This window comes from Chaetura pelagica, unplaced genomic scaffold (assembly GCF_000747805.2).
Source record: "Chaetura pelagica isolate M959 unplaced genomic scaffold, ChaPel_1.0 scaffold405, whole genome shotgun sequence".
NCBI classification, from domain to species: Eukaryota; Metazoa; Chordata; class Aves; order Apodiformes; family Apodidae; genus Chaetura; species Chaetura pelagica.
This window is the reverse complement of record NW_009953489.1, coordinates 3,770,634-3,783,288: the sequence shown is the minus strand read 5'-3', so window position 1 is coordinate 3,783,288 and position 12,655 is coordinate 3,770,634. Positions and strand designations below refer to the sequence as shown.

Sequence of the window (12,655 nt, the reverse complement as noted above, 5' to 3'; positions counted from 1 at the left end):
TCCCCCAGCCCTGTCCAGGGAGGTAAACCCTGTATACACACTTGTATTGGTAAGGTCTGTCTTTGCTGGGGTTAGATAGGCTCTTCCAGTTCCTAATCACAAGCCCACTTGAGCTGTTAGCAGTTCCTTTAAACAGGGATTTGGTGTGTTTAGGCTGACTGTCCTCCCTGAGAGCAGATGGTTTTTGTTACTGGATAATATTTCAAAGGAAAGTGTTTTTCTCTTCTTTCTGTAATGCCTCCTCTGGTGCTGGTTCCTCAGGCTGGGAGGTGGCACAGGGCACGTGTGTGCTGCGTGGGTGTGGGAGCCTGCCCTCCCCTGGGCTGGAGCTGGTTGGGTTCACCAGTCAGGGTGATGAATACTGAGTCTTAACACTCCAGGTTCCTTGCTAAAAACTGTTTAAAGCCATGTGGTGGAGAAGTCAAGTCAGCTCCTTTCCCTATGACTGACTGGTGACAGCCACTTCTGGGGTGCTGCTGGCTTTGGGATCCTTCCCTGCAGCAGGTTGGCAGCAAGACCCTCCAGCCTCTTGTCCTTGCTCTGCCTTCTCCCAGCCCTTCAATCTCCTTTACTTTGCAGCCCAACGACCCGGTGACAAACATATGCCAGGCAGCAGACAAACAGCTTTTCACCCTGGTGGAGTGGGCCAAGAGGATCCCCCACTTCTCCGAGCTGCCCTTGGACGACCAAGTCATCTTACTCAGAGCAGGTGAGTGGGAACTGTCCCTGTGTGGGCTCCAGCATGGGACTGTGGGAGTGCTACATCTCACCAGTGACAGGTCTTACGCTTAGATTTAGGTCCTGACAACTTGAAAGCCATTTACTGATTCTGAGTAATAGCCTCTGATCATTCAATTGCTGAATAGGATTTTAAAAGCCCCGAGGGACACGTTCCAAAATGTTGCTCCAGCTGCCACTCAAACTGCAAACTGGCTCAGCTTCATCTCAGCTGAGCAAGGCCTTCAGAGATGTGCTCTGGGTGGTTTAAACCAGCTTACATGCTGCTTTTCCTCCTGAGCTGCCACTTGAAAGACCAAGTGGGCTTGGGTCTCCCATGAAATTTCATCAAACTAAAGTGTTTGATCATAATTAAAACCAGAAAGGAGAGAAAAAGATATCAACCTCTTTCTCCCACCCACCAAGATGAAAATAAAGTTCTCTGGGCTTATTTTAAATTTCCTTGCCCAGCAGGAGGTCTGCAGGAACAGACTTGGGGAGGTGAAAAGCAGTTAGTTATGAAAAGGGTCTTCTGCCATCGAGTGAATTCAAGCCCCTGCTGCTTGCAGGTTATGCACAAAGAGCTGGGAGGGCAAGAGCTCAACAATGGTGCATTTTAGGCAAGAAGTCCTTTGCATAGCTCCAGTCATCAGATAAAAAGGCTTTGGTTTGGTGGAGCAGAGAGTTTTGCTCCCTTAAAGAGGAAGGTTGTTGGTGGGACTCATGAAGCTGCTTCTAGCAAATTCCAAACTCCATGTGAAGAATGAGACAGAGAGGAAATGAGGGAGACCTTGAGAGGCTCTCTGCTTGGCAAGGAGGGAAACCAACCTCGGCTACTCAGAGTACTCAAGGGAATTCCAAAGGGAATGGTGGAGGAGTCCAGTGCAGAGCAGAGGTGCAGCCTCAGAGCAGGGTGAGTTGAAGACCTTCCTGAAGTGAGTCTGGCAGCCAAGCCCAAGAAAGCCAGGGACTCTGAATTGAAACAGGGCAGGAAAGAGCTTTAAGTACCAAGTGCACGGGATTCAACACAAAATGTTGGAGCTGCCAGAACTCCTCCAGTCCAAGGTCTATCCAGGTTGCTTCAGGAGAGGCTACGAGGGCTCCACAGTAGGCAGATGATGGTGTTGGTGTTTCCCCCTTCCCACCACACAGCCACTAGCTGTCATTCCTCTTAATAAGGCTGCCTGCAGCCCAAGTGCATGGATCTTAACACTTTCAGGAGTTTTAAATTGACTGTGAACCAGTGTAACTGGGTACCTTGGCCCTACATATGAGCACCCAGTCCCTCTTGCAGCTTCTTGGAAATCCTTGACCTCAGAGGTTTCTAAGTTTCACCATTTACTGGTGTAGGTTTTCCAGTCTTCTTACATTACTGAAAGGAGATTTTTATAGTCACATTTCGCCTTGTGGTTGCAGCAGTAGGTTGGGAAGGGAGAATTTGGGGGTTTTATTCTTCCTGCAGACGTGGCCAAGTCCCATGCCCTCCCTGGATGGCTCCTGCTAGCCCTTTGGTGAAGGTGCTCCTCTGATTTTTCCATGGCTGTGAGTGTTGCCAAAGCTGGCTCAGGCAATTTTTTCCCTCTGTGGAAAATACAAAAAATGTGTTTTTACAGAGGGTCTCTCGAGCCTCGCGTGAGAGCAGCTGAGCAGAGGAAGCGTCTCTGTAGAATTCTTTGAGGGCTTTCTGCAAATATCACAGGGAAGAACTGGAATTCAGACAAAAAGCTGCCTTTTTGTTTTGTGAAATGAAAAGAAAAAAAAACACAACACAACAGTTCAAGGTTTTTCTTTCTCTTTAGAAGAAGGCTAGTGAAAGCTGAACAGGAGATTTTCTGATGTGTTGTTCTCTCCTTTGTTCTGGTGTTTGTTATGACCACTCTGAGCATCCTGGAGGAGCCACTCCAGGCAGGAGAGGGGGCTGCAGACCCCATCACATCCCAGATTTCATGATGGCTCCAACCCCATGGCCACGAGATGGGCTGAGCACCTGGAGTGGCTCCGATGGGCTCCCAGCTCCAAGCATCTCTGTCAAGGCCTCAGATAACCTTCCCCAGGTCTTCTAACCAGTGGCTCCATCTATTATTGAGTGGGGAGAGCAGCCTGCTGAGAACAGCTGCCCATGAAATATTTAGATATTAAAATTTAGCTAAGAGCATCAGTCAGGTTCAGTCATGCATCCTCAGAGGCAGAGTTAAGTGGAGCACGCATCTTTGGAGGGGCAGAGCTGGATGGGCCAGCAAGTAGCTTTCCTCTAATCCTGAATCATTTAAAAATCTTCCCTCTCTGAGCTTTTTGAAAGAGGAGGGGACCCAACATTTTAAGCCTGTTTTCCCTGGATTTTCTTGTTTCCAAGCTTGCTGTGGCTGAGATGGCAACAACCTGGTGTTTTCTCTGCATCCAGGCCAGCCTGGCAGAGGCTGCTGAGCTTTACATCTGCAGCTGCAGCTCATTTTATAGGCCTGATGGAGAAATTTGGTAGTGAGATGGATTAACATGATGGTCATACCAGGTGCCTTTCTGACCCCAGAGGAGCCAAAGCATCCCTGGAGGCTGCAGCCACCTCATTTGATGAGAAAAGAGTCATAAGAGTCCAAGAAACCTGTCATGCTTCTCCAGAACCTGGGCTGAAGTTTAAAACTCTTTGAGCAGACTTGTTTGCTCCCTAACTCAGATTTGCTGCCTGTGGTTATGTCTGATTTTTCTTGGTTACCTCGGTGTCTTGTTAGTTCTTTGGGGATGCTCTGGTGAAACCACCAGCTAGAAATAGGATCCCCATTTCAGCTGAAATCCCAGCTCGAAATAGGGATAATTCAGCTGAAGGATGCTGATGAATCCAGTGTTCCTTAGCTGGAACAAGCCCAGCACAGATCTTGCCAGCACCCTGCAGCCTCCCTGCTTTCCCATATTCCTGCCAAGCCAGAGGCAGGATTTGGCACCATGGGGACTGTGGCTGAGGGGTGTTGGGTGATGGCCAAGAGTCAGAGCAGTTGTAAAAGCTGGTGCAATGGAGGGATGTTGTGAACCAGCTCTGGTTTCTCTTGGATGGAGCTGCATGGTGGGGCTGTGGGAAGAGTTGCTATGGGTCTGCATGTGACAGTTGGTGGGAAGCACCCACTACACCTTTCCATGGATCTAGCTCCAGGAGGTCTTCTTCATCCAGAGGGAAAGGTTCCTGCAGGCACAGTCCTGTGTCTTCTTCTCCATCCTCCTTGGGTTTCACAGTGTTGCAATCCCTCTGTGAGAGCCAGGCCTCGCCCTTCAATAGCCAAATGTTCTGTGATTGGGGTGGAAACCTCCTGTGGCCACTTAGGAAGGAGTGAACTTTATGTCTTGTCAACATGTCTAAGGGAACAACCCATCTCTGCAACAGTAGGTAAATACAGCACATGTGGACCTTGTATTTATTCCAGTCAGTGAAAAGAGACATGTTGCTGAGAGAGGAGAAGGATATTGATGTATTGCTTTTCCAGCCTGGGACAAAGAAAGTAAAGTCAAAGATCCTGATATTTCTGGACCCTGTGTTCTGAACACTTTCAGGCCAGGTAAATCAGCCACTCAGTGAGTGTTGTGGAAGACCCATCTTGTCTCACTGACAAGGCTTCTGCTGGTTCAAAGTCACCAGAATTTCCACCCTTCCAACTTTATAGCATTTCTTCTTGTTAAGGGTGTGTTTCAGGCACTCTTGAACTCATCCACTGATGGATTTAAGAATTTGAAGATGTGGTAAATTAGGAAGGAGGGCTGGAAGGCAGGGAGGGAGGTTTCATCTCCTGTCCCTTCCCCCTTTGCAGCCCACACTGCTCCTGTGGTGTCCAGGCTCAGAGGCTGTTTTCCTGTCTCCTGAAGTAGCAGGTCCAGTAACTAGTAAGACAAAAGCTGGTTTGCAGGCAGCTATGGAAAGCTGTTACTGGAGCAGTGATGGACACGGGACATCCCTGTAGAACAGAAGGGAGGTCTCCCCTTCCAGCCTTTATAAGGCAAAAGCAACAAACCTGCAAGCAAGAGTTTCCATGGTCCCCATTCACACAGTTGGAGAAGGGGTGAATGAACTTTTGTGCCCCATTATGGCCTGAAAATGAGCTTAATTAGCTGATCTAAAGCATTAATAGGTCTTTAACTGCTCAGAAGCATGAAGTGTAAGGTCAGACAGGAGCACAGGGCTCCACACCCACTGGTAGGTTCACAGTGAAGCAGAGAGTGGTTTGCTCTGGTGCCTGCAAGCTTTATAGAGGAAACTGCTTCCCTTATTAGTGTTATATTTTTAGTACATTTGTTCCTTAATGGTTTTTTTTTCCTTCCCTGACATCCAAGAAAGGGCTGGCTCCCCTCTCCCTCCCCACACCCACCCGTGTTACTCCAGCAAAGGCAGTTCTTCAGTGGGTTCCTCCTTTTAGCACCGGGGAGGTGATGTTGCTGATTCCTGAACCTACCGAGGACTCAGTGGCTCTAACTTGTAGCCTTGGTTGTTTTCCAGGCTGGAATGAGCTCCTCATTGCCTCCTTCTCCCACCGCTCCATAGCTGTGAAGGATGGGATCCTCTTAGCCACCGGGCTCCACGTGCACCGGAACAGCGCGCACAGCGCCGGCGTCGGGGCCATCTTCGACAGGTGGGCACAGGGGTGGGTGGGTGGATGGATGGATGGATGGATGGATGGATGGATGGATGGATGGATGGATGGAGAACACCCCTCAGGCCACCTTGTGTAGACATCTCTGTTTCCACATCAGTCTGCCTCCATTCCCCATGCTGCAACCTGCTTGAGGGGGTCGATGGAGACGTGTTGGCTCCGTGGTTGGAGGAGCCCAGCTGAAGCCTGTCCATCCCATAGTCTGCAGGGACACATCGTGGTCCTTCCTGCAGACCTTAAATCCCTCCTCTTAATCCTGCAGAAACCAACATCCCAAAATAGCTGTGGAGAAGGCTGCCCAGTGCAAATCAAAGCCTCTTTCATGGGGCCCAGATGCCTTCTAATGTTACGAGGAGGCCACTCCTTTATTCCTTTTCATCTTTAATTGGACCAAGACGTGATTTTATTTTCATAATGAAAAAGCATCAGAAATCCCCAGCAGGTTCCACATGCGTGTCCCGAGGGCTCTTTAATCTTGTGCTTTGGGAAAGTGTTTTAAAGCCAGACTTGCAGGGGGTGTGACCCACAGTGTGGCTCCAGACGCCGCTTCAACAGTGGCTGATTTCTCTGCCTGAGAATCATCTTGAGATGACTTTGTTGGAACCCAACCCCCTTTGCTTCTTCACTTGGCAAGGAAATTGTTCTTCAGGCCTGAGTGACATCATTTCTTTCCTGTGAGGTCACAAGTGCAAGATCATGACTTCACTGCTGGATCTAACAGGAAAAACTGGGCAATCAGTGGAAAATATTTCAAGACCGGCACCTGCAGTCAGAGCAAAGGGAGTCATAAAAATTACCAGCAGAGGAAATTGCTTTTAGATACCTGTTGGGTCGGGGTTTTTATGATTATTTTTTATTTTTAGGCAGCATTCTCAGGTGCCAAAGTCTCCCAGTGAATGTATGAAGCCAGTTTTTATGGTCCCTGTTGTATCTCACAGGAACTATTGATGTTCCTAATGAGCTATTTTTGATACAGGAGGAAAAGGAGGGCATATCCTCAGCTGGTGCAACTCATATCCCAGGTCTTTGTGATACATGCACTGGGGGCCCTCACTCTGGGTCTGACACCTGGGGGGTTTTTCATTTATTTTTAATGCTGACACCTGTGATTTCTGTGTCCTTTGCAGAGTACTGACAGAACTCGTGTCAAAAATGCGAGACATGCAGATGGACAAGACAGAGCTAGGCTGCCTAAGAGCCATTGTCCTCTTCAACCCCGGTACATGACTTTACCTTCTCTCCAGTCCCCTCCTGGTTGATGCTCTGTCCTTTTGGCTCCTTTCTTACCTGTAAAGCTCCATGGCAAATAACCAAGAGCACCTGACTCGCGAGGACAGGGCAAGAAGGAAGAGAGGCGAGAATGAAAGTCAGATTAAGTGTTACATGTGCATCTGCCACCTCACAAGCATGTCCTCTGCAGGTCAGGGGTAGATATGGATCCATGCCCAAGGTTTCTCTCTGGGCTTCTCTTTCCAAGAGGTGTTTTCCCCCTTTGTGGAGGGCAGCACTGTTTCATGGTCCAAAATATTCTCCCTGCAGGGCCCAGACTTGGCCAGAACTCATCCAAGGAGACTGTGAATGTTGCTTTTGGAGCTGGCTCCTACTGATGGGCTGAATTCTCTGCTAAGCTTGAGGGGCTTTGGTTTGACCAACGTACGCAATCTTCCTATTTTCAGTCTTACAGCAACTCTGTAAAAAGGAATTTCAAGTGCTGGAGGCAGTTGTCCCCAAAAAGGAGCAAAAATGAACCTAGATATCCTTTAAGACAAAAGTAGGGGTTAGAGCAAAGTTAGAGCGTGGACCTTGTTGTCCTCTGTTTCCTGATCTCAGCATCCAAGGGCTTTTTACTAACAGCATTTCTGGAAGAGCCCTCTGCAGAGCCTGAGGGTGAAAGCATGAAACATGCTCATGAAATGCACAAAAAACTTTCTCTTTTGTCTGCAGCTTGCTTGGTTTTACAGACTCCAGGAGGCTTCACGCTGCTTCCTTTTCCCCCTTGGCCCCAGCTGCCCAAGGGAAGAAGAAGGTTCAGTGCCAGGGGTTGTCTCTGGCATTTGGAAAGCAAAGCCCTGGTGAAACAGGAGATAGACTGACCAGCTGCAGATACCTGTGCAGCTCTGTTTGGGGGGTTCTGTATTTTAGAGTGAGTCCAGAGCAAAACCAGATGGCAGCCAAGGACAGACCTCCACATCCCTGGCCACCCCTTCCCCTCCCTGCCCTCACAAGAGCCTGTTTTTTGCCCAAGAACAGCTCCTTCTCTGGCCTTTCCCACTGAACCCAGGCCAGGGTGTTTCAGCAGGGTTTATTGCTGTTCCTTGGGGTTTTTTTTTCTGCTTGACTTTTTTTGGTTTTTTTTCCCCCTCACTCCTTCAGTCAGTAATTTATTGTCTGTAATTTGGGATTAGCCATATATGGTAAAAGAAGGGGAATCTGGAGAGGTTCCCGTGGCACATGTGCTTGGGGATATCGATTGCTTGACTGTCCCTTTCACCCTACTAAAAACAGATCCTCGCTGGGTCGCGGGGGACCTGCCAGAGCTGGGGCTTTTCCTTCAGCCCTGCTGCAGTGCTCCCTGCTGCAGGGAGAAATCCCACAAGCCCAGGGCTTGAGGGGGACTTAAACCCTTAAAATGAGGGTCTGTGACCACTGGAAGGAGCCACAGTGGTTGGCGTGGGGGAAAATGGAATTGGAGTCACAGGGCAAACCTTTCAGCACTGCCCAGGAGGTGTTGGGTGCTGGCCCCAGTTTCTGGGGTTCAGACCCTGCATCTCTGCTGTCCTGTGGTCTGGTGGGGCTGGGAGGGACAGAGGAGGCCAGGGGGTTGCACAAGAGAGTCCTTGCCTGCCTGGAAAGCCTGGAGGTTTTGGCTGATGGTCCTTCCATTGCCTTTCAGACTCAAAAGGGCTCTCCAACCCAGCTGAAGTGGAGGCCTTGCGGGAGAAGGTGTACGCGTCCCTAGAGGCTTACTGCAAACACAAATACCCCGACCAGCCCGGGAGGTGAGTTCCAGGGGACCCCTGACCTCCTCCAGCCTTGAAAAGCCCATGCAAAGGGTGCTGCAGGTAGTGAAAAGGGTGCTGGGGTCAGTGCAAAGGGTTCTGCACCCTGGGGCAGGGTCCGAGTTCCTTCCATTTAGGACTTTCTGTTCCGACACCCTCTGGGAACGAACAATCCTCTGCAGAGAAACCCCCTCATTTCAACCTGCTTCAGCTGTGAACATCCTGAGAAAAATCCCCCTGTGAATTGTATCTTTAGCCCGTGCTACAAATGCAACCCAGCCAGGACAAGGCTGGGCAGCAAGAGCGATGCTGAGACCTGAGGAGCCTGAGCTCCTGCGGCCGCAGCAGCGGGATGAGCACATGGGGGCAGGGGTATCATTTCCCTTTTGGCAGCCACGGAGACCAAACCACAGTGAAAATAGGACGCACACGGAGTTAATTTTCAGTGGCAGATGAGCATCATTGCTGGGAAGTGAAAGCCTCAATTGATGCTCTTTTCTCCCCTCCCCGCCTCCCCCAATCCAGCTGGGAATGGGAGGGGGAATTAGGAATGCTTTCCTGGACTGCTCTGGAGCTGAGTGGGCGCGTTTTCCCAGTTACAGGCTGAAGCTGGCAACTGCCAGTTAAGTTGCTGACAGTCATTTGAGAAACCAAGCAAAGCACTGGAAACTGCTGCTGGTGCATATTGCTGCTGAGGCGTGAACATTGGGAAGAAGCAGCCCAGGCAGCTGGGATTTGCATCTCACCTGAATTCCCAGTCTTGCGTGTCTGGATGGTTCAAAAAATAAGGGATGCTGTTACCGCAGTGAATGGAGTGGGCAGAGCACACCCCCAGAAGTAATACTGGACTGATTTTTCCCCCCTCTTTGGGTACCAGTGTGCTGGCAAATGGAAAAAGACACGTTGTAAAGGGGTTTCTTGGATGTTCATGGTTGGCTTGTGGTGGGGAAAGTCAGGATGAAGGTACCGTTGGGTGTGTTTTACAGTGAGGGGAGTGAGGCATGAAAGAGCCCAGTGCACCGAGGTGGTTACCTCACCTCTCCTCCTGGGTGGCTAGTTGGGACCCCAGGCCAACTCTCAAGCTGACTCCTCTTCCAAAAAGCATTACTAAATCACAGTTCCTGAGCAAACCCAGAGCCAGACTCTGGACTTGGCTTTTCTGGTGTTTCAGAAGAGCTCTGCTCCCCTGGGGGATCACAACAAGCAGCCAGCAGTACCTGGCACAAGGAGAGCCACCTTGGGAATCCTGCCCAGCAGCTCTCCTGGGCAATTCCCCTGGTGGGATGGACTCCTTGCTTCACACAGGCTTCCAGTGTTGGCTGCACGTGGCTGCTGCCAGCTGGGGTGGGGTTGGGCAGGGGGCTGGCATGGGGACAGCCCCAATCTTTATCAGCCAAACCACCACGGAGCCACTCTGCATGACTGAGCAAAACTGCTGAGCCACTGGTCAAAATCAGTTCCCTGGGGCTCTGCCTCAGTGATCACTGATGTGTAAGGGAGCGTTTTAGGTCCAGTAGCTGCACCAGGAGCTCTGGAGTTTAATCCCTCAGTTGTTTTGAATGAACCTTGGTCTGGGGACCTCCTTGTGTGATCCTCATACCTTTCTTTGGTGACCTTAAAGGTTTTTGAGTGTTTAGGTCTGTCCTGAGAGAGGTGATGGGGCATGACTGGCCATCTGGTTGGACTAGAAGATGTTAAAGGTCTTTTCCAACCAGAGTAATTCCATGATTCTGTGATCTCTGGTACAGCACAGGGCAATGGTGGATTAAGCCCAGGTGGTTCAGGAGGGTTAACTCATGGGCTTGGAGTCCAGAGTTGCACAACAGCTAAATGAAGCTCTCTGAAACTCTCTGTCCTCCTGGTCTCATGGCACAATGTGATCACCATCTGGGGCTGGAAACAAGTTCTTCCTGTGGTTGAGCACATGCCTGGTCGAGCCTGTGCCAGGCACCCTCCCCTGCTCCCCACTGTGCCCAGCACTTGGCTTCCCCATCACTGCAGATGCCCTTTGGTGTGGGACTCCAGCCTAGTTCCCAGCCATCCAGGGCTTGTCAGCACCATGTAAACACCAAAAAGGCAACTTCTCTGCAGCAGTGAACCTGAGGGTGGCATTCCTAGGGAAAAACCATGCCAGCCCCTTCTCCTCTCCAAGGAGGGCACGGTGCCTACGTGACATCCAGGAGCCCTGGGGAATTGGGGCTGTTTTCTCCCCTCCCAGCTGCAGCCCTGGCACGTTGTGCTGCAGGCTGGTTATCTCACAGTTAAACATATCCGAGGGCTGGAGCCATCATCTGGTTTGGTTTAAAGTGAAACTTCCTGAATGGGATGGTAGGACTGATTTGTTTTTCCTGGCTCTGCTCCCACCGTTCTCGCCAGCTCAGCAAAAAAAAATTAAAAAAAGGAGATAGAGAGAGAAGTGTGCATGTATGTATAATATCTGTATGCTTATGTGTGTCTCTCTGTGTGTGTTTTCTAGAAAGTCCCTTTCTTCCCTGGGTTAGTTCCGGCCTTTGCTTATATTCGAGCCCTCAAGATTGTGCAGCAGTAAAAACAAATAACTGCACTCCTGGCCATTAAAGAGCCTTTTTCCCATTTGGAGAGTGGGGAGGTGACATCCCACAGCTGGCAAATGGGGAGGCAGGGGTGGGACACCCCTGGGTGTCACCTTGGGGTGCTCCCAAGCACCCTTATGGGTGCTGGCAGCTTTCTCCCTCCTGCTGCTCTTAGAGCCTGACACCCAGCAGCCTTTCCCCAGCACAGCCAGCCCTCAGGCTCATTTTCTTGGCCTTGGCCAACTCTCCCCAGCCCCCCTGGCTCTCCCCAGCCCCCCTGGCTCTCCCCTGCCTGGCTGCACACCCTTCCTGCCTGTCAGCTCTTGCCAGCATGGCCTGACAAGCGTCTCCTCCGCCAGGCAGGCTGGGGAGAAAGGGCTTTTGTTCAGCTGGGGCTCTGTAGAGCCCCACACCGGGCAGGGAGACGGGGAGCATCCCATGTCCTGGCTGGTTTGCAGGGCTGCTTCCAGCTTTTGTGTCAAAGCCCTGACTCCTTTCATTGGTGTCACCCCTGGGTGCCTCCAGCCTGGCCATCACAGCAGCAGCAGCCCGAGTGATGGTTCCCGCAGAGCAGGAGCATTGCTGAGCAAAGTGCCAGCTAACCCCACTCAGCATCTCCCCTAGTCCCTCCTCGGCTGCTTGCTGTTTCCCCTGACCAAAGATGGAGCTGCTGAAGCTGCCTGTACAGCTTCCTACCACAAGGCTGGTCCTGTGGTACCTCCCCTGTGGCTGTGGCATGGGGACCCCACGAGCATCTCGGGGTGTTTTCTGTATGGTCACACACGTGCGTGATGCAGATGCATGAAGCCAGAATGAACCCAGTCCAGGGCTGACCTTTCGTTTCTTGTTTTACTCTTCCAGCTCAGCTATCAGCAGATATTTGCTGTGAATACCCACAGTGGCTGTGGGAATAATTAATTTGTCCACACAGCTCATGACTTTGGTGGCAAAGAGGTCGTGCCCGACGCCCAGCCCTTCAGAGCAGGGGCGGTCACAGAAGCTTGGGGGGCCGGGGCAGAAGTGGGGCTGCTGGTGGGATGTCTTGCCCATGTTATCGTGTCTCCTACCCGCAGGTTTGCAAAGCTCTTGCTCCGTCTCCCAGCCCTCCGGTCCATCGGCCTGAAATGCCTGGAGCACCTCTTCTTCTTCAAGCTAATAGGCGACACGCCCATCGACACCTTCTTGATGGAAATGCTGGAAGCGCCGCATCAAATGACTTAGGGAACTGTTGCTGGGTCAGTCCCTCGCCTGGCCCAGGGGTCTCACGGGGCCCCTTCCTCTGCTTTCCTCCGCCGCCGCCCCAGCCCGTCCCTCTCTCTTCTCCCCAGCGCTGGAGGCACCGTCTGATCCGGGGTGACCCCCTCGCCGTCCTCGTCACCTTCACCCTTGTTCGCTGTCACCGCTGCGTCTCGAGCCCTGCTCGCTGGTTCCCTGCGCTAGCTGTAGAGGAGTGGGAGCGGAGAGAGAGCGCTTGGCACCCACCCGCCCGGCTCAGCTCCCTGCCCGGGCCCCTGGCCACGCTGTGAGTTTTGGGGCCACCCACCCGGCCAGGCTGGGCATCACCCCACGCGTGTGCCACGGGCAGGAGTGGGGACAGGGACAGACGCAGGCGCAGCCCTCGGGGCGCCGGGGTTTGGACAGACCGAGGGGAGCGGTTGAACTCGCCGTGATTCGCAGCTGGGTATTTTCAGAGGATGGAGTTTTTAAAAAAGACAAAGAGGAAAAAGAAAAAAAAAAAAAAAAAAAAAAGAAAAAAAAG

At 51.5% G+C, this 12,655-nt stretch overlaps 1 protein-coding gene across 1 annotated transcript in view; it reads left to right on the top strand.

Annotated features, from left to right (window-relative positions):
• Nucleotides 1-12,211, top strand: part of RXRA (retinoid X receptor, alpha) — a 36,576-nt gene extending 24,365 nt beyond the window's left edge. The window contains exons 5-9 of the mRNA XM_009998857.1: nt 580-709; nt 5,192-5,324; nt 6,473-6,564; nt 8,239-8,344; nt 11,970-12,211. Of these exons, the coding sequence (XP_009997159.1) occupies nt 580-709; nt 5,192-5,324; nt 6,473-6,564; nt 8,239-8,344; nt 11,970-12,117 (609 nt within the window). The 3' untranslated portion in view covers nt 12,118-12,211. The remainder of the gene's footprint in view (nt 1-579; nt 710-5,191; nt 5,325-6,472; nt 6,565-8,238; nt 8,345-11,969) is intronic.
• Nucleotides 12,212-12,655: the final 444 nt, after the last annotated feature.